Source organism: Homarus americanus, unplaced genomic scaffold (assembly GCF_018991925.1).
Source record: "Homarus americanus isolate GMGI-L3 unplaced genomic scaffold, GMGI_Hamer_2.0 scaffold11022, whole genome shotgun sequence".
Classification (NCBI taxonomy): domain Eukaryota; kingdom Metazoa; phylum Arthropoda; class Malacostraca; order Decapoda; family Nephropidae; genus Homarus; species Homarus americanus.
This window is the reverse complement of record NW_024737068.1, coordinates 16,721,991-16,742,609: the sequence shown is the minus strand read 5'-3', so window position 1 is coordinate 16,742,609 and position 20,619 is coordinate 16,721,991. Positions and strand designations below refer to the sequence as shown.

At 45.4% G+C, this 20,619-nt stretch overlaps 1 protein-coding gene across 30 annotated transcripts in view; it reads left to right on the top strand.

Moving 5' to 3' along the window:
• Window positions 1–20,619, top strand: part of LOC121873023 (E3 ubiquitin-protein ligase lubel-like) — a 119,800-nt gene that overhangs the window by 76,505 nt on the left and 22,676 nt on the right. For 16 of the 30 annotated variants that reach the window (XM_042376306.1, XM_042376305.1, XM_042376307.1 and 13 more), the window contains 12 exons: window positions 4,435–4,809; window positions 4,937–5,987; window positions 6,291–7,531; window positions 12,585–12,716; window positions 13,832–14,047; window positions 15,018–15,089; window positions 15,995–16,132; window positions 16,557–16,820; window positions 17,150–17,299; window positions 18,048–18,234; window positions 18,754–19,077; window positions 20,184–20,252. In XM_042376306.1, coding sequence (XP_042232240.1) covers window positions 4,435–4,809; window positions 4,937–5,987; window positions 6,291–7,531; window positions 12,585–12,716; window positions 13,832–14,047; window positions 15,018–15,089; window positions 15,995–16,132; window positions 16,557–16,820; window positions 17,150–17,299; window positions 18,048–18,234; window positions 18,754–19,077; window positions 20,184–20,252 — 4,219 coding nt within the window. Of the gene's footprint in view, window positions 1–306; window positions 2,875–4,434; window positions 4,810–4,936; window positions 5,988–6,290; window positions 7,532–12,584; window positions 12,717–13,831; window positions 14,048–15,017; window positions 15,090–15,994; window positions 16,133–16,556; window positions 16,821–17,149; window positions 17,300–18,047; window positions 18,235–18,753; window positions 19,078–20,183; window positions 20,253–20,619 lie in introns of those variants that run through there. The other 14 variants (XM_042376325.1, XM_042376319.1, XM_042376318.1 and 11 more) reach the window with 9 other exon arrangements.

The window sequence follows — 20,619 nt, the reverse complement described above, 5'->3', positions numbered from 1 at the left end:
AAGCCAAATATTCTGCAATGAGGGTAATAGAATCACTAATTTAACTTCCTTGCCGTACAACGTAACCTGGTGGTGGTGGTATTAACGTTATATTCAAGTAGAAATCATACGCAAGTTGTTTGATATGACCTCGACCCCGAAACGTCTGTCAGGGACACTGAACATCATCGCTTCCGGAGCTCCCGACACTTGGCTTGGGCATCGCGTGCAGTATCTAGTTACTTTGGTGTTGGGGAGCAGGTGGGTTAGGGGAAGGTGGGAGATGGGGAAGCAGGTGGGTTAGGGGGAGAAGGGGGAGATGAGTGGTGGGGAGGAGGAGCCAGACATGCCTCCCTGCAGGCTGTAGCTCTACCAGTGTCACCAAACACAAGATCAACGTCAGCATTCTCCCGCTGCCAGCACCAACACCTTCGTCCCTCACAAGGTTAAAAAGACGCTGAAATACTACGTCCCTTTTCCCTGCGACACCCAACCCGACCCGACCGGACCCGACCCGACCCAACCCAACCCAACCAGAGCCGAGCAGACCCTACCCGACCCGACCCGACCGCTGCCCGATTCTACCATCTCGAGGAAGTACCGATGATAGCATGGCGGTATCTATCCATTCGTCTCCTGTGACTAACCTTGAGTGTACTGAGTCACAGTTTTGCCAAACAACAGAGCAGTGGAGGGAGTTTTGGGTGTAAAGGCAAGGAGAGTTTTGGCCGGTGTAACACGGGCCAAGTGGCAGAATTAGACCCCATCTTGTCCCAGCCAGCTAGCCAGCCCACCATGTGGTCGAGTATACTTGGATCTTGTGAGCCAGCTGCACCACTATCCTCCCTCAGCTGGTGGTAGTAGTCCCATAGGTCTAACCTGTTTCCTTGGCAGGGTGATTCATCTCCACCATCTGGCTCGTCAGTATCATCACTGCCTAGTTCCTCAGCATCACCACCTGCAGCTCCTATAATTTTATTTGTAGCCGTCTGTCTGCTGTAGTCAATGGTTCCACATGTCTCGACACTCTCAGTCTTCTTACCCAGGCGTGTGTGTTGTACAGGTGACAGGAGATGAAAGTGTGAAGAGTTATAAGGGAGGAGTAATGGTGGTGAGGGAGAGAGTACTAGCATGGTACACGTCAAGTAGGGTGTCCCCAAGACACGACAGCCACCACCTGCTGCTTCCCGCGTCCCCCACACCCAAACATGGCCAACGCACACACCTGCCACACACAAGCGCGTGCGCGCTCTGTAGCAGGTAGATGTTTACACAGGTGACAGTTATGCGATCAAGTGAATTCCGGAGGCAGTGAGTGTTACGGTAGAGTAGAGGAGTACGGAGAGAAGAGAAACTTGAGAGATGATGATCTGTGGTTACGAAATGTTGTGCAAGAGGAGGTAGAGGAGAGGGACTAGCAAAGTGTTCCAGGATATGACGTGAACAGGGATGAACAGAGGGACGAAAAAAGATTGAAATTGGTGGATAAGAAAACAGAAATAACTACTATAGCTACTGGAGCATATTAAGGGAAGGTACCTGGCTGTTGACTTGGGTGGGAGGACGGGTTGAGGGTAACCCACCCGTGTGTGTGTTGGCGTGGGCTGGGACCTCCCATAACTAGACTACTCACCTCGTACTTGGTGTACTTGATGTACTCTAGTATGAGGAAGACGTGGTCTCAGTGTTTACTTGTGGTTTATACTTGTCATACAACATCTCGGGATCACAAATATTTTCGAGTCATCCTTACAGTCTTTAAATTATCCATTACTTTGAGCTTCATTTACCGAGGTCATCATTTTCTTAGTAGTGATATTTGGTTAAAATTAACCTTTACTCTTGGTTCTATCTCACTATCTCTTTCTCTCTCCCGAACACCTCATTATTGTTGGGGGAAAACATTTATGTTGCCTTGCTTCCCGGCAGCCAGCAAGAGCTCTGGTGGCCCAGCTTGCCATCCACCGGCGCCTTTAAATGCCCATTTTGTACGTGGACTTACGCAGATGCGGGGGTTGGCAGGGAGTGGTGCCAAGGGGCGGGCGCCTACCTGTTTGTTTTCATGCACCCAGCCCAGCCGTGCGTGTGCTTGGCCGTGCCGAGGATGTTAAGTGCCAGCTGTAACTGATGTTCTCTTACCCAACTTACACATGTTTTAATTTTCAGGGTCGGTTTATTGTGTTGATAGAAAAGTGTGTACCAAGAGGTGGAGGCAAGCACTGTATATATATATATATATATATATACAGTATATTGGCGAATATTTCTGTGAGTTAATGATAAGTTATAGTGTTTGTTGATTTACACTGGGACCAAGTAATGATGTAAGGAGTGTGGAGTAGAGGAGAGGGACCAGTCAGTGTGTGTGGGACCATGTGGTACCCGTGTCACTGTCCCGACTGTGATAACATAGAGGTCAACAACCTGAGGAACGCCGCTGCCTGGGTGAACAACGACATGGGTTCCTTCCCTGTGATGCACGGCTTCTTGACGCTACCCGCCGGCAAGATGGGCGGCGGCAGCGGGTACCCGGTCCACACCATGGGCATACAGCGATCCGCCACCTGCGGCTTCCTGCCCTCCCAACACTACTCCCCGTGGAAGGACGACTTCTCGGACCAGCAGCAGCTTATCAATGGTCGCCTAGCCATCACGGGCGGTAAGGTTCAAGACATGAACGGCTACGACGACGAGGACGACATAGTCAAGGCCAAGCTGACAGTCAGGAGTAGCAGCAGCTTGGGGATGAGCAACAACATGACGCACGACATGAACAACTTCGGGGAGGAGGGAGGGAAGAAGTCCCGAGACTACAGCGACGACTCCCTCACCCCAGACAGCACGCTGCCCGCCGTCATCCGTCGCAGAAACAGGAACAGACGCAAGCAACTGGCTGTTAGTACCGCCCGCACCACAGTCTTCCTGCCGCACATGCTGTCTTCACCACATATACTACCTTCAATATCTTCACCACACATATTGTCTTCACCACACACACACACACACACACATTGTCTTCAACACACTCTGTCTTCACTACTCACATTCTTCACCACACACACTCTTCACCACACTCTGTCTTCACCACACACTGTCTTCACTACTCACATTCTTCACCACACACTGTCTTCACCACACACTGTCTTCAACACACTCTGTCTTCACTACTCACATTCTTCACCACACACACTCTTCACCACACTCTGTCTTCACCACACTCTGTCTTCACTACTCACATTCTTCACCACACTCTGTCTTCACCACACTCTGTCGTCACCACACACTGTCTTCACTACTCACATTCTTCACCACACACACTCTTCACCACACTCTGTCTTCACCACACTCTGTCTTCACTACTCACATTCTTCACCACACTCTGTCTTCACCACACTCTGTCTTCACCACACACTGTCTTCACTACTCACATTCTTCACCACACACACTCTTCACCACACTCTGTCTTCACCACACACATCGTCGTCTTTGCCATCCTTCTCCTCATCATTCCCTTTTTTATTTCATAGTCTTTCACATACTGTATCATTGTCACCCCTTGTATCATAATATCACCCCCTGTATCATAATATCACCCCCTGTATCTTAATATCACCCTTGTATCATAGTATCGCCCCTTGTATAGTATCACCCCTTGTATTATAGTATCACCCCTTGTATTATAGTATCACCCCTTGTATAGTATCACCCCTTGTATTATAGTATCACCCCCTGTATCATCACCCCTTGTATACTAATATCACCCCCTTCTATTATACTGTCACCCATTATATTATATCACTCCTTGTATAATACTGTCACCTCTCTCTCTCTCTCTCTCTCTCTCTCTCTCTCATATTTCAGTGCCTTCTTCTTCATCACACATTCACCATTTATTTTAGTCCATCGTCATAATCATTTTCTATGTCATTTTAAGCGTGAGAGATAGTGTTCGTTGACGGTAGTTATGATGACGTATGCATCTTGTAAACCTTAGTGTGTGTGTGTGTGTGTGTGTGTGTGTGTGTGTGTGTCACCCTCGCCAGCCAGTGTGTGTGTTAGTGTCATGTAGTGGCTGTGTCGTGTGTCACCCTCGCCAGCCAGTGTGTTAGTGTCAGTGGCTGTGTGCATGTGGCAAGTGTCATGGTAGTGGCTGTGTCATGTGTCACCCTCGCCAGCCAGTGTGTGTGTTAGTGTCATGGTAGTGGCTGTGTCATGTGTCACCCTCGCCAGCCAGTGTGTGTGTTAGTGTCATGGTAGTGGCTGTGTCATGTGTCACCCTCGCCAGCCAGTGTATGTGTTAGTGTCATGGTAGTGGCTGTGTCATGTGTCACCCTCGCCAGCCAGTGTATGTGTTAGTGTCATGGTAGTGGCTGTGTCATGTGTCACCCTCGCCAGCCAGTGTGTGTGTTAGTGTCATGGTAGTGGCTGTGCCTCATGTGTCTCTGGTGTTCGCAGACCTCAATGGTGGAGCCCACACCGGGCGGAGTGGTCTGGGAAGGGGACAATGCCAAGCCCCAGCCACGGACACGCTCTCATAGTGTGTCTGACGACCAGTGGGCCCAGATGATGGCCGCACAGACCAACAGCACCACCCCGGCGGAGCCCACGGAGGTTCCCACAGGACCCGCTTGTCCCCCTGGCCACATCCCCGCCGATATGTCCTCCTTCGCCGGCACCACCACCCGGCGCGGCTACAACACCGTGACTAACTCTGGGCGAGGAGGTGTTGGTGGTACCCTGGGACGTGGAATGGTGTCTTCGGCTTCTGTGTGTGACCTCAACACCCTGGCCCAGCAGCAGCCCCCACACGGCTTTAGCAACGCTCACGCGGTGCGTTCACTCACCCACATCTCCACCTTCAGTAGTTGGTTGTAGTGAAGTATTCACGTATTAATTATTTATGTATATGCCATAAATTTATTGTTTATATGATTCGTGTTCTTCTCTCACTTGACAGGCCAACAGTTTCCAGCAGCTCAACATGATGGGTTTCGGCAGCGGGATGATGTGGGGTGCCCCTTGTGACCTGTGCCAGGCGCCGCCCATGTTCACAGGTCACCCCAACATGAGCGGCATGAAGCGCACCGCCTCCAACCTCTCCATGAATCTATCGTCGGTGGGCAGTGATGTGTCAGGGTATCCGTGGTCGGCGCCGCCCCCTCACATTCACCATCACATGCCCATGTACCCCGGCTACTATCCTGGTTACCACCCACATATGGCCCCGCCGCCCATGGGCACCCCTATGGGCCTCAATATGTCAATTCCTGACTCCATGCACACGTTCGGTAAGGTACCGTCCTCTCCAGCTCCCTCAGTCCGCTCCTCCTCCCACCGTTCACACAAGTCTAGCAAATCCAGGTCATTTAGCGCCGCCGACAATAGTGGACGCCGCAGCCGTAACCGTAAAGTGAAGCGCTCAGAAGAAAGTGAAGACAGTCGGTCCTCGTCTGTGAGTGAGGACGACGGCGATGTCGACGACCGGGAAAGCAAGTCCGGGCACGGTGGCGTGAGCAGCCTGGCCTGGCAGTGCGACCATTGCACTTTTATCAATTCCGGTGGTGCGAGAACCTGCGGTATGTGCTCCAAGACCGTGGGAGGCGGTGGCCGCACTAGCCGAAGAGGCAGTGAACGACGACGCTCTGAACGACGACGGGAACGACGAACTGATCAGGAAGATAACGACCGAGATGTATCCGACTATGACAACGACGGCGGCGGCGTAGTGAAAAGTAACTTATCCTTTAATATTAAGGAGAGTAAGCGAGAGTCCCGCACCAAGGGGTCGGGCTCCAGCAAGAGTAAGAGTAAGAAAAAGTCCCGTCGGCGAGACAGCTCGGGGTCACACTCCGAGTCCAGGAGTGAGGGTGAGGAGGAGGAACAGTTGGAGAGGCACATGCGGGACCTGAGGGTGTCCTCCTCCTCCCGCAGGCGAGGCAGCGACCATGATGGAGGCAACAACAAGGACAGAGACAGAGACAGGGAGAGAGTCTCACGCAAGAAAGAAGGTAAACTTAGGTGGAAGGACTGAACTTAGACTTATGTGCATTGCGTGCGTGCAGTATTGAACATTGTTCTGCAAAAGACTGAAGAACAAATATTATTCTGTCTGTGCATCACAGCATATTCTTTAATAAATACGGGCATATATTTCATGACTATATTTGATGTGACTTTTGTTTATTGTCCATTTTTATGCTGCTTCATGTGTTCATTTTGCAATGTCATTATGATCTTGCTAAATAAATGCATCAATTTCGGACATGAGTTTCACTCAGAAATCCTAAAACCGTGTTTCCTGTATGTTACAGGAAGCGTCGGTCGCTTCAAGAATCGGGGCAAGAGCCACTCGGAGCGGTCGAGGACACCAGGGCGTCAGACGCCGAGGCGCGCCAGCCCAGCTGATGACGAGGGATCCCTGGAAGGCAGCTCTGACCACAGCTTCCCAGAGGACGCCCGCGGCTCCCACCACAACACCCTCAGTGCCGATCACAACGGACACCACAACTCTCAAGATGGCACCTTAGTTGACACGTTGGTATCTGAGGCCACTCTCAAAAATGCTAAGAAATCTAAATCAGACAGTAGTGAGCGAAAAAGTAAATCAAGGGGTTCCAAAGCGTCCAGTCCAGCTCGCAGTGTGCCTGACGAAATACCTGTACAGGAAGAGCCGCCCCAAGTCTTTATTCTTGAGCCAAAGGTTAATGGTGAGAAATCTAGGTCACCAAGTCCTAGACTTCGAGTTGAGAAAAGCAAGTCCCCGGCACTGTCACAAAGGACGTCTCGAGCTGACGGTGATGACCCCAGTTTCGCTAATACTCTTGACGACATAGCAACGATGGGGACGAACGAGGTAGCGGACCAAGATCTGAACAGCCAGTACCTGGAAGACCGCCCCCACAGTGCTGACTTGATAGTGGAACCCCATGACGACGTACCGGTGGTCAACTACATTAGACCCGAGACACCAGAGGATCAAGTTATTGATGAACCAAAAACTATAATTGTTGGGCCTGAGCTCGTGATACAAGCGGAGCCTCAGCAAGTCGCAGTCAAAGAGCAGCCTGTGGTAGCTGTATCAGATGACACTGGACAAGTAGATAAGGTTAAGCCACCTGAACCACTATATGAACCTAGCTACGAGAGTGTAGCAGACCCAGCTGCACACATCGTGGCTCCTGTAGTTGAAGTAGAGCCCATAACCAACACCAGAGACACAGACAGAGAACAGGACAATTATCAGACAGCGACTAGTGGAGCCGCTGATGAGGAACCCCAAGTGGGGGAGAAGCAGGAGGAAGACGTCGCTAACGATATGACCTTACTACCAGAGGTCAAAGTCAAGCAGGGGTCACCCATGGACATCCGTGGGGAGGTACAACGCTCAGCCTCTTCAGGGTCTTCACTAGGATTCAACTCGTCACCCCCTGACAGGCAGTACACACCCCTCAGCTTCTCCTCCTCAGACGCACAATTTTACTCTCCGCCGGACTCACCGGACTTATCCCTCAGCGATCAGCTCCAGGACAAGCCACAACCTGGCCACACACAGGTGAACCCTAAACACTTCTCACTACACAGTGTATACGAAGGACTCCTCCCTCTCTCTCTCACTTTCTCTCTCACTTTAACGTAGGAAATATTAATCTTTTCACTTGACATCTTACTGTAATGTATTCTCTCTCTCTCTCTCTCTCTCTCTCTCTCTCTCTCTCTCTCTCTCTCTCTCTCTCTCTCAGTAATCATCTATCTGTATGCCACGTCTCCACTGTGTCGTATACATTTGTCTGTTCATTACACAACCGAAATCGGGCAGCAGTTAAGACAACCTACTATGAAGACATCTTGTCTGTATATATATATATATATATATATATATATACGTGTATATATATAACTCCACCTGGTAGAAGTGATAAAGGACTTTTGGCTTCAATGGGCAACCAGAACCTTCATAATTAAGGGACCAGTTAAGTAGTACCTGATAACCAGAAATGTGTACTTTTTGAGGAGGAGTTGTTAAACGAAGCCATTTTAAGGTATTCACTAAATATATCTCAACAGAGGTTTAATATTATGCTTAAGGCATAAAGAGCAGACATACTCAGAAACTTGCATTACTTCAACAAAATCCTCGAGTAGATTAACTAATGAGTACTCTGAAAGACAGCAGACAGAAGAGCTTATAACTATACACACAGACAAGACAACTTCAGATTCCTCGAAAACAAGAAGCAGACTGACACAGTTATAAAGACACAAGAGACGGCAAGGACTTGTGATTATTTTGGAGATTTGTAGAGCAAAAAACAGAAGAGAACTGTTTGTTAGAAGAGGGACCAATACTTTTCAAGTAATCTAAGGACAGACTGGAGTGAGACAGACTGGAATAAGACTGATACAGACAGATTGAATAAGACTGATACAGACAGACTGTGGGAATATTTTGTTGAGTTAATCTGACGCAAATTAAGGACATCTGCTGATAAATAGGTACAAAATACATCGGAGACTAAGTTCACAAGTTCGGGAACTGGAAATTATTATTCGAATTATTCCTGTACAACAACGAAGTCACTGAACACTCTATGTAGGGTGTTGGACACTGAATATAAAGTGTTCAACCCTAAATATAGCGTGTTGAACACCGAATCTAAGGCATTGGACCCATAACTCAGATACGTAACACTAATCATGAGGTGTTAATACAAAGGATACAGTTTGCAGCACCAACTATAAGGTGTTGAACTCTTAACACAGTATAAGGCGTTGAAATTTTAATACAGTATAAGGTGTTGAACTCTTAATACAGTATAAGGTGTTGAACTCTTAATACAGTATAAGGTGTTGAACTCTTAATACAGTATAAGGTGTTGAACTCTTAATACAGTATAAGGTGTTGAACTCTTAATACAGTATAAGGTGTTGAACTCTTAATACAGTATAAGGTGTTGAACTCTTAATACAGTATAAGGTGTTGAACTCTTAATACAGTATAAGGTGTTTAACTCTTAATACAGTATAAGGTGTTGAACTCTTAATACAGTATAAGGTGTTGAACTCATAATACAGTATAAGGCGTATTTAGTTCGTGTTTCCCAAGTGACTCCCAACACGTACAAATATATAATTCAAGTACACGTAAACACTCCCATACACACACGCACACTACGTACGTGAACACTGACTTGCAAACATGAACAGTCACGTACACATCAGCATTGCACCATATACACAGGGTTACTACCCCACCTACACTGACACGTACACACAAAAAGAAAAGAAAAATAGATAAGGATTTGGAAAAGAAAAACCAGAGCAAGATTTTTTAGGAAATGGGAAAAGTAAAAATGATGACTATTGAAATTAGAAGTAGACACAAGGAAGATATACGTAGATAATAGTTTACTGGTGATGATAGTAGTGAAAATATAATAGAATAGTACTATTTGTATAATAATAGTTGTAGTACTAGTGGTAGTATTAGCATTATGATAGTTGTAGTATAATAGCATTAATAATAATGGAAGCCCCTCGAAATCGAGGATGGCCGGCCCAAGGGCCTCCTAGGTGTGAATTTGTTAAGGTGTAGAAGCTGTCGCCAACACAACAACCACACCCTAAGTTAACGAGCTGCATGACGCAGTGTCACGGAATAGTCCGAGAAGACCGGACAACTCGCCAACTTCTCTGGCTAACCATTACCCCGGAATACGATCCGCAAATCGATTAACATCCAGGTTCCCAATCACTGCTGGGTAGACAGAGGCAAATGGCGTAAAGAAACTTGCCCATAGTTTCACCCTGCCCGAGGATCGAACTCGGGTCCGCTCGCTTGCAAGGCGAGGATGCGAGGTAGCATTATAGTAGTAGTAGTAGCAGTATAATAGTAGTAATAGATGTATACTAGTAGTAGTAGCAACAGTATAATAACGGTAGTAACAGTAATAGTAGTAGTAACAGAGTAATAGTAGCAGTATAGTATTAGTAACAGTATAATAACAGTAGTGACAGAGTAATAGCAGAAGTGTAGCAGTAGTAACAAAATAATAGCGGTATAGTAGTATTAGTAACAGTATAACAGTAGTAGTAACAGTGTAATAATAGTAGTAACAGTGTAATAGTAACAGCTGCAGATATTGACTATGAGGCTACAGTCACTGAATGCCGTATAGACCTGCGGCTCAACTAATTCAACACAGCTAGGATAGCTACTTATGTATTAGGATATTTAATATTAAGATAATAAAATGGTGGCGAAGGTGTGGCTATTGGGGGAGGCTGGAGGCCATTAAAAAAACCAGTATTATAGTTATAGCAGCAGTATAGTAGAAGTAACAGTATACTGTAATAATAGTAGTAAGAGTATAATAACAGTAGTAACATTATAATAGTAATAGTATCAGTAAAATAGTAGTAGTAGCAGTATAGTAGAAGTAACAGCATAATAATAGTAGTAACAGTATAATAATGCTGTCCTGTTTGAGAAATAACAGGAGGGATGGTGTGGAAAAAGGCACTGAAGACTCAGGGAGGGACAGGCCCTTCAGGTCTGGTTGCAAACGGTTGGGGAGTCATCCTCAGCACTAACAAGTTTGGCCCCGTAGCAAGTGATCTCTGCACTGCCATTGCCGCCCTTGCAAGAAAGCTAGCAATCTCGTGCTGCCATCACCTCCATGCTCTGACGGCATGTCGTCTCATTCCCCTGGATCCAGGATGTAGGCCTATAGGGGTGGGGGAAGTGCTGAGGTGGATCATCGGAAAATGCATAATTGAGGTGGTAAAGGATGATGTCAGGGCAGCAGCAGGGAACCTGCAAGTGTGTGCTGGCCACCAGGCTGGAGGGGAAGCTGCCATTCACGCCATGAGAACGATATTTGAGCAGCGTGATTGTGAGGCCGTTCTCCTGGTGGAAGCTTCAAACGCATTCAACATACTTAACCGCAAGGCCGCGCTGCACAACATCAAGCTCAAGTGTCCAAGCTTTGCAATGTATGTTGAAAACACCTATAGGAATCCATCAGACTTCTATATAGTAAACAACAAGGCTCTAAGAGGTGATACCATCATACAGTCAACCGAGGGAACAATGTAGGGGGACTCTGTTGCAATGGCAATGTACGCAATAGGCCTATCAGTGGTCCAACACACAATAAAATTTGAAACAACTGAGGTCAAGCAAGTGGCGTTAGCTGATGACCTTACAGGAGCAGGAAAAGTGGAGGACATCAAAAAGTGGTGGGACCTGGTAACAGCACGAAGTCCACAAATAGGGTACCACCCAAACGCCAGCAAGTCCTTCCTCATTGTGAAGCCAGAACAATATGAACGGGCAATGGAAGTGTTCGGTGGAAGTGAGGTCAAAATAACAAAGGATGGCTAAAGACACCTTGGCGCAGTAATCGGCACGACGGACTTCAAGACCGAGTACGTAACGGGAAAGGTGAATGAGTGGGTTTGGGAAATCCAATCTCTGTCTGAGATTGCTAACATAGAGCCACATTCGGCTTTTGCGGCATTCACCCATGGAGTCAAGCATCGCTGGAACTACTTGATGCGCACTATCCCTGATGTCGGACCCCTCCTCCACCCTCTGGAAGAAGATATCAGCGTCAATTTCATTCCCAAATTAGTGAAACACCCTCACTTAACCCCAACAGAAAGATCACTCCTTGCACAACACAGCTAGGATAGCTACTTGTGTATTAGGATATTGAATTCTAAGGTAATAAAATGGCGGCGAAGGTGTGGCTATAGATGGAGGATGGAGGCCATTTTAGACAAAAAAAAAGTATTAATGGTAGGTATGGCTATTGAGGGAGGCTGGAGGCCACATTTATTTAAAAAAAAGTAGTAGTAGTAGTAGTAGTTAAGTAGTATTAATAGTATCGTAGTAGTAGGAACAATATTCCGGAAGATAGCCTACACAACTTCAATCACAACCATCAATATTTTCTTAACAACCCTCCAGAATATTAGGGTTGAACAGAGCAAAAAAAAAATCGTCAGTTGTTTTGCTTTTGTCATTGATGGAAAACAAAATTCAAATGAGTTCTTTTTTACTAGATTATCTGTTAGTATTAGTCAATTTTAATATGGTGTGGCGGAGGTGTACATTTTGGCATGGTTATTGGTTATACTTGTTGTAGAGGCGTAGGATGGGTAGAGTCGTGTTGTAGTAGTAGTTTTCGTCATTGTTGTGTGTTTACGTGATCTCTGGGCGTGGTAGGGTTGTAGTCGTGGTATCATGTTGTTGTAGGTGTCGGCATAGCAGTAGTAGTGTGCGTGTGTAGATGTAAAACAATAGATGTGGATGTAGTAGTGTTGCAACAGTTACAGAGGTCGTAGACGTGGGTGTAACAACAATCGTAGTTGTAAAGGTAAAGCAACAAGTAGGTGGGGGTGAAGCAGCGAGTGTAGTGATCGTAGATGCGGATGTAGCAACAATAATGGTAGTGATATAGGTGAAGTAACATAAAGGGGAGGGTGTAGCAACAGGTGTAGTGATCGTGGGCATTGGTGTAATAACAAGTGTAATGTTGGAGGCAGTGGTAGTGGTGGTGGTGGTGGTGTTGGAGATGTAGTAACACAGGGTGTGGACACAGACGGTGCGGGCCCGGGAGGACGACTATCTGGTGACGGCGCTGGAGACGATGCAGCAGAGAGCTGCCGAGGACCTCAAGTCGTCCAGGGAAACCATCAGGTCGTCCTTCGAGCAGCTGCCCTACTCCGAGGAGGTGAGTGTCCTCCTCCAGGGCCACTTGGACGCAGAGGTCGCTCGAGGGACAACTTGAACGAGGGGTCAGGGACAAGAGGGGGTTGAGTCACTCTTTAAGAAACAACAACTTATATTTCATCTAACTTACTCATCCGTCTTGTATCTTGAGTAATGATGAATTAAGAAATCTAATACTATACTTATATTTTCCTAATTACTTTATTTTGCCTTTGTCTTTATTTGCTGTTACTTAGTTTAAGATATGATTAATTACTTTTCCTTGCCGTACTTAAGTTTTTCAACATTACTTCATATAAACTTACTTAAAAAGGTCTTATGCTGTTAATATTCTCTTCTCGTGTGAACTCTTTAACCCTGGCCAGACTTTGCTTCAGTGTGTAGCATTATTAACATGTTTATTTCCTTTCAGCATTTATAAATAATCTATTAACACAGTGACATAGACAAATAAACAAGCAAACAGACACAACAGATAATCAAACAAACAGGTGAACAGACAGACAGGCACAAACACTTACTAAAGATTACTGGATGCCACGAGAGGGTACCAAAATATTCTGATGTCCATTTGGTACCTTAAGTGAGACAGAGTATACCTCTTAATTAATGTCAACACATCTGTTTGGTACTTCACATGTGTTCTGAATACATACTTAAGCTTCTTTACACATAAACATATAACACACTCACACACACACACACACATACACACACACACACACACACACACACTGTATACCCAAAACAATAAGTACATCTGTTTATCGCACTATACACATTCACCTCACAACACCACCATACTCACACACTCACAACGCACTATCATATTCAACCACTGCATCATACTCACCATTTTCAGCAACTGCACTATACACACTCACAAGACACCACCATAATCAAACACTGCACCATACTCAATACTTCACCACTGTACCATACACACAAAACACCACCATACTCAACCAGTGCACCTTACCATACTCAGCCACTGCACCATGGACGCTCAGCTCACAACACGTCACCATACCCATCTCTCACGCATCACCATCACCATTAGCTTTTTAAACACCCTGCTAACCCTAGCCTAACGCTTTATGGGGGCGACTCAAATAGGCGAGTGATGATGGGGAGAACGAGAGAGATCGTGTCCCGGAGAGGCCAGCCTCAGCGGGAGCTATTGTTGCCACCACCACCATCACCACTACTACTGCTGCTGCTGCCACGACCCTAGGGGCACCGGCTTCTGGTGATGGATATGAGTCCTTGAGCTTCCAGGATGCCTTGACTCCTTCAGATGCGGCGGGTCTAGCTCGCTCTGTCTCTGATAAGGTATACTGTACTCACCACCACCAGTAGCGTCCCGGTACCTTCGTCACTAGTGTCTCTCGGTACACTTTTACCCCCCCCCCCCGCCACCCCACCCACACCTGGTTGCCCTGATCTCCACCACCTGTAGTGCGCCATTATGCCCCTTTAAAATGATCTCCAGGCGGGGCATTGATTCTCACTAGTTAAAAAAAAAATGCCTCACCTCACCTTCTTGGTAAACAGAGGCACCTTAAAACTTAATGTTGTAATAATTCCTTTTTCTTACGTAAAAATTACAGGCGTTATTGATGGTTAAGCAAATTTGCAAGATATATTCCTTTGTGATTGACAATGATGGCAGTGACATTAAGGAGATTAGCAAAATTTTTTATTATTACCTGTATATGTTTATCAGTCATACACATTTAAGTTTATATAGGACAGGTGTTTGGGTGTATCGATATGTAAGGGTAGTTTAGGGTAAAGTCAGAGTTATTCCAGGGCCCCAAGATACCAACATTAGGGCAAGATGACACCCCTTGACTCCAGTAGTGGTAAGGGTCCTGAGGGCTAAGAACAGTAGGTAGAGGTTGTAACAGGACCTGAGGGAAGGGTCGTGTAGGGATCACCTGAAGATTAACACCCCCAGTTTATTTCACCTGAAGTTTAAACACACTAACGATAAATTAGCGTTAGGTTAAGTTAAATTAAGTTATTTATGTATTAAGTTGATCGATTAGGTTAACGTTAAGATATTTAATCATTAGACTCAAGTGTAAGGTGACTTTGATCACTTTAATCTGGGCAGACTCGGACCACTGGAATCTGACTCTAATTACTGTAATCTGACACGGACCTTAACCAATGTAATCTGGCACTGACTTTGATTATTGTTATCTGGCACTCACCCTGACTATTGTAATCGAACTGACCCTAACCGTTATAATCTGGAACTGTCTGACCGCTGTAATCTGGTTCTCGTCCCTGGCAGGCCCTGAGCGTAGCCGGCCAGGGAGAGGACGATCTGAGCGCCACTGCAAGCCTCGCCGCCCTGTTGAAGGAGGTGCTTTGTCCCCCCCCCATCCCTCCCTTGTTGTTACCCCCTTACTTGGCGTGGGCATGGTGCTTGTTTGTTGTTTTATCTTCGTTGTTTATCTATTGACGTAGTTATGTGTGGAAGATGGGCGTCGTTGTTGACACTATGGGCGTGGTTGTTGTTTTTGTTGACCTTAGTTTTATGTGGCTTGGGCACCGTAGTTAACTTCTTTCGTGTTGTAATGTGATAAAAAAAAATTCCATTGTCAAGGGATGATGATGATGGCCCGATGCTGTGTTTGTTTATTTGTTTTGTTTGTGTTTTTTTTTGTTATGTTCATGTCTTTGTTTGGTATCTTTTTTTTCGTGTTTTTCCGTGACGAAGATTTCAGGAAATTTTTTATTGTTTGGTTTTATTTATTTATTTGTGTTTTGCTTATACATGTCATTGTTCTTATATGTTTACAGTTGTCCTTGTATCACGTACATGTGACTGTATAACGTACATGTATTCATTTATACATACATGCTTCCTTGTTTAACGTATGTATGTCCTGTCCTGTAATTCGTACGCGCGTCCTTGTCCTTGTTTAACATACATGTGTCCTTGTAATACGTACATGTATCCTTGTGTTACGTACATGCATCCTCGAATTACGTACATGCATCCTCGCATTCTTTTGCATGTTGACATTGCCTTGGGTTAGGATCTCAGTCTCTGGATTAATTCACCATTCTCACAGATAAATCACCATTCTCAGATAAACCACTATTTTCTGCAGGTATAAATCACCATCCTCAAAAGGGCACAAAATCAATCACCATTCTCAGATATAAATCATCATTCTCTAAGGCTACAAATCATCATTCTCTAAGGCTACAAATCATCATTCTAAGTAGGCTAAGATCGTCATTCCTCCGCCCCCCTGACAGGCCGAACGCCAGAGCAGGACCTTGAGATGGGGTGAGGAGGAGGTGAACGAGAAGTACCTGACAGTGGAGGAGATCATCACCAAGAGGCGTCAGGAGGCTATGAAGAAACAGGGCCTCGAGTTGGTCCAGGTTCTCAGGGTAAGAGAGAGAGAGAAAGAGAAAAGGAGAGAGAGAGAGAGAGAGAGAGAGAGAGAGAGAGAGAGAGAGAGAGAGAGATTACTCTGTATATCACAATCGCCTATCATGATTAGTTTCGGAGCAAATCACTTATAATAGATATTGTATATACTTGTATTTTCCTGACCGCAGTACCACTATAGGTATCTAACTGATACACTACAGCATGTACTCTTCACATGTCAGACGCTGTAATCTCTGTATTTAACGCATTTGCTGTACCTGTACCTACAAAACACTACACATTCTCGTAGCTGTACTTAGCTCATCACACCTGTAACTCAGGTTTACTTTACATAACTGCTGTATAAGCCATGTTTATTTCACCTATTCCCTGTCAGCGAGTCATTTTCCTGCAACTATTTCTTCCTTCCATCTCTTTCAGGACGCAGAAGACGCAGGCTACACCTCAGAAGATGTATCCATTGCCCTGACACACTGTGGGGACAAGAACCCCCTGGAGTGGCTGAAGGAGAACTGGCGACACATGGTAGACACGGTCTCCACCCTGGCCACCAACTACGGCCAGGAACGACGCGTCAACGATATTGGCTCCATCACGGGGGCGGAGGCGAGACTGGCGCTGAGGGTACACAAGGGTAACATCTGGGCCGCCGTCACCGAGTGTGTGGAGGAGCGGCAGAAGAAGGTGAGTGTGTACCTCTCCACTCCACTTTGTCTAGATAGATTAATGTGAATAGTTATAGATGGTGATTTTATTGTGTCAGTATATAATGGAATAGTGGTCGGATAATAATATTACATTGATGATAATAATAATTATAGTAATATAATAACTTTGACAGTACAGTAATGGTGATAATGATGATATTAATTCGTTATTTTAAGAACTCAATGACAATCATTGACTGCTTGATTATTTCGTATCACTAAATAATCGATTGGCTGTACCGCTGGTTACCTGAGCTATAATACTGAGTGAGTGAGGATGACACCAATGGAGTGTATCTTGCACAGTTCAACGAGATCTACGCACGGGGTAAGTTCACGAGGGAAGCGGTGGTGAGGTCCCTGGAGAAGCACGACGGCGACGCTGACGCTGCTTTCCTGGAGCTTAACAAATTCCAGCTCCAGCCCTTCATGATGAAGATCTGGGGCGCGACCAAGGTGAGTCTTATTAAACTCATAGACCGGTGGGATCCCATATTACGTAGTTCCTAATTTCTGTGGACCGTCACATCAGTTGCCGAGGCGGGGTCTTCATCATTATGGGTCTCGTGAAGTATAGGAACCCCAGCTTGTATTACCTGATTAAAACATCTGCTTCTAAAACCCTTAAAATGTACCTCGATACCGATCTTCCTCTTTGCCAAACTTTCCTCTCCCTTGGAACCATTCTTGAAGAGACAGGTCGTGTCTTGTAATGTTCAAGACTTTAGTGCAGTGGTTGATTCAGAGTATATCAGTATGTGTGTCGCTCGGAATTAAAAAAAAATACCCTGAGCAGCTGTAAATGTAAGTGTGCGAGTCTGGTATCTTAGTTTGGACTTAATATTGTGCTACCAAAGTGCCTCTAACCCTTTCATATGCTGCTCAAAACTTGTGTATTAACACAAGGTACTCACACTCTCATTGTCCTCAGCTTCTTCAGGTTCGAGTATATACAGTATATCAAGTGTTCTCTACCTACAGTGAAATCTTTAGCAGCCAATATGTATGATTGACACTGTGTTTAAAAATTTCTTTGCACTTCATATTTAATTTAATATTATTAAGTTAAGAGATATATAGTAATATAAAAAAGAGACGCTCCCTCCCTCGTGTGGAGATGATAGAGCGATGCCAGGGTGTAAGCGTAAGTAGCGTGAGAAACTCCTTTCATGACTCGGGTGAAGAATAGCTAACCCCCAACAAGGCCTTCTCTGCCCGTATCCATAAGGAGATGCAACAAGAACCCCAACCGAGCCCCGCTCCTGCCCCACAGCAGGAGATCCTGCCAGCCCTTCCTGCCCAGGCGGATGTCTCCCGTCCTGCTCAAGAAGACGTCCCTCAAGCACCCACCTGGAAGGACGCCTCTACAGACACCGGCCTGGCTGAGCAAGGTAATGCTGGGACGTATTTATCACCACTTCTATTACAGTGGACTCCAGTCTGTCTCCTGTTATTTCCCCCTCTTGTTATGCTTAGTGAGGGTGTCTTGGTCGCTGCTTGTATACTCAGACCACTGTATATCCCCCCCCCCCCTGCATCAAGAATGGTGTGTCAAGCCCTTCATGGTTCTGTACTGTATCTGATTTTCAAAGTGTGGCCTATTTTCCCCATTTCCTCCATATGTAAGGAAGTGATTCTTTGGTTGTGAACGAGCAGACATTCAGTTTAACATAGGTTCCATAGTGTACATAAATCTTAAATCAACCAATTTTCTTGGATAAATACCCATCACCATTCTTTCATGTAAGTATAAACAAATTGGTATCCGGGCCACCACCTCCCCCAGGTCTTTCCACGTTATTATTACTCAACAAAATGTACCAAACACTATACACATTTACTTACAAAATACTCAATGAAAGTAACAGCTACAACTGAGAAACTATCAATACTATACTCCCAAACAACAGATTTCGAGGAGGAGGAGGAGGAGGAGGAGGAGGAAGAAGAAGAGGAAGAAGAGGAAGAAACAGATGACGAAGATGATATCTTTGAGAACACGTATGCCAACATTGACCATATAAGAGAGGAACCACAGGTGTATGCTAATGTCCAGAAGATATCACTGGTGAAACCTAAAGAACCTGACTCACGGAAATTTAAAAAGTTGGGTAAGAGGTCAGACCGCCGAGAAGACAGAAGACCCGTGACCCCAAGCGGACTTGATCTGAGCGCCCTGGACGATGATGAGCTGTTTTCCGCCAGCGAGGTGACAGGCCTGGAGTCTGACGAGGGTAGGAGAGAGACAGAAGTGTGCGACCCTTCCTCACATACGCGACAACCTCGAGTAGCACTCACTGTGTTTTCACTGCATTTAGAGCTTTATGTAACTCATCATATATTGATGCTCTCAAGCACGCTTTAAACGCATGATATTTAATGCTAGTAGTTTAGTTCGTATATTACCATATGCTTCTTAATGCTGACGACAGACCGTGTTGCTTTAGTTTTGATTAGTAGTGAACATAGAGCTGGAGGGGATGTTCAGACTGTTCCACTCCTCAGCTGGCACATTATTTAGGGACTGTAGGAAGCTGTTGTAATCAGAGTTCTCCTACAAGTAGTGCTTCCCCTGTACAGTACTGTCTGGGTGCACCTCTAAGACACAACCGGATTAAAGTGAAGTAACGACATTTTGTAGTTAGTTAGATGATGGTAACGTCCTGTTTGCCCTTTACCACACAAATTAATGACAACGATGAATCAATCTGTAAACGGGATTAATACTTTAATTTACTTTTATTTTTTTTACAATGAAATGTTGTATAGCAATGACTGTGGTAGATAGCATGAAGAATGTTGACCATTTTGTAGGTGAAAGAGGACAGTGTTTAGAGTACATAAGTGTGGACATTAGACCCTGGTGCCGAGCATAACCAAGTACAGTACAGCACAGCCGTTTTCCATGTCCGCTGCCAGTTTCTTGTGTAACCAAAATCCTGTGATTTGACACAACACCTCCCTACGTGTTGTAGGTATTGTGTAAATCTAAACCAAGATATTTTGTTTACTACAAGAAACAATACATTTCCTCATTTTGGTAAAATATTAGGATGCAGGAACTGTGCTTGACCCATAATACAACAAAGATCTGTGCCCCGAGACTGTGAGTGGCTCCTAGGTTCTGGCTAATGCTTTGAATAATAATAATGTCATTAATAGATTCTTCTTGACTGCATATACTGATGATGATAATATGTTACTAATGCAGTATTATTGATATGAGAGATCAAGTCACTTGAGTAAGCTTTAGAACAGCAGCGGCGTGTGCAGAGTAGAGAGTAACAGAGATGAAAGCGTAAAGCAGCGAGTGACGGCCGTCTTCTCCCTCCCCCCGTAGAGTCGACCATAGAGGAGTTGCTGGTGGGGCTGGGCAGTACCCCATACTACGAGTATTTCACAGCCGTCGGTAATGGCGGTGGTGACGTTTGTGTGGCTACGCTTTACTAAATACACTCACTACTTAGCTTTCCTCACAGCTTGGTACTTTGTGATTGCTTAATACCATTACTGTATAATATATTTGTTTTGTTCGAGGACTAAACTTTTACAGTTGCTTGTTGGTTGATCCTTAATTAATCAGATAGTTGCTTGTGTTAACACTTTATAAGTTCTCATGTACTGTATATTTCCCGGCAGTTTTTGACACGGTTTAGACGAAAATTAGAACATTTTGTCATATCGAAGAAGGGACGAAGTGAACCTCCACCATCCTGGCACCTGACACCCATCACCGCCCTGTGTTGTATCTTATGCTCGTACCATAGAAAAAGCGC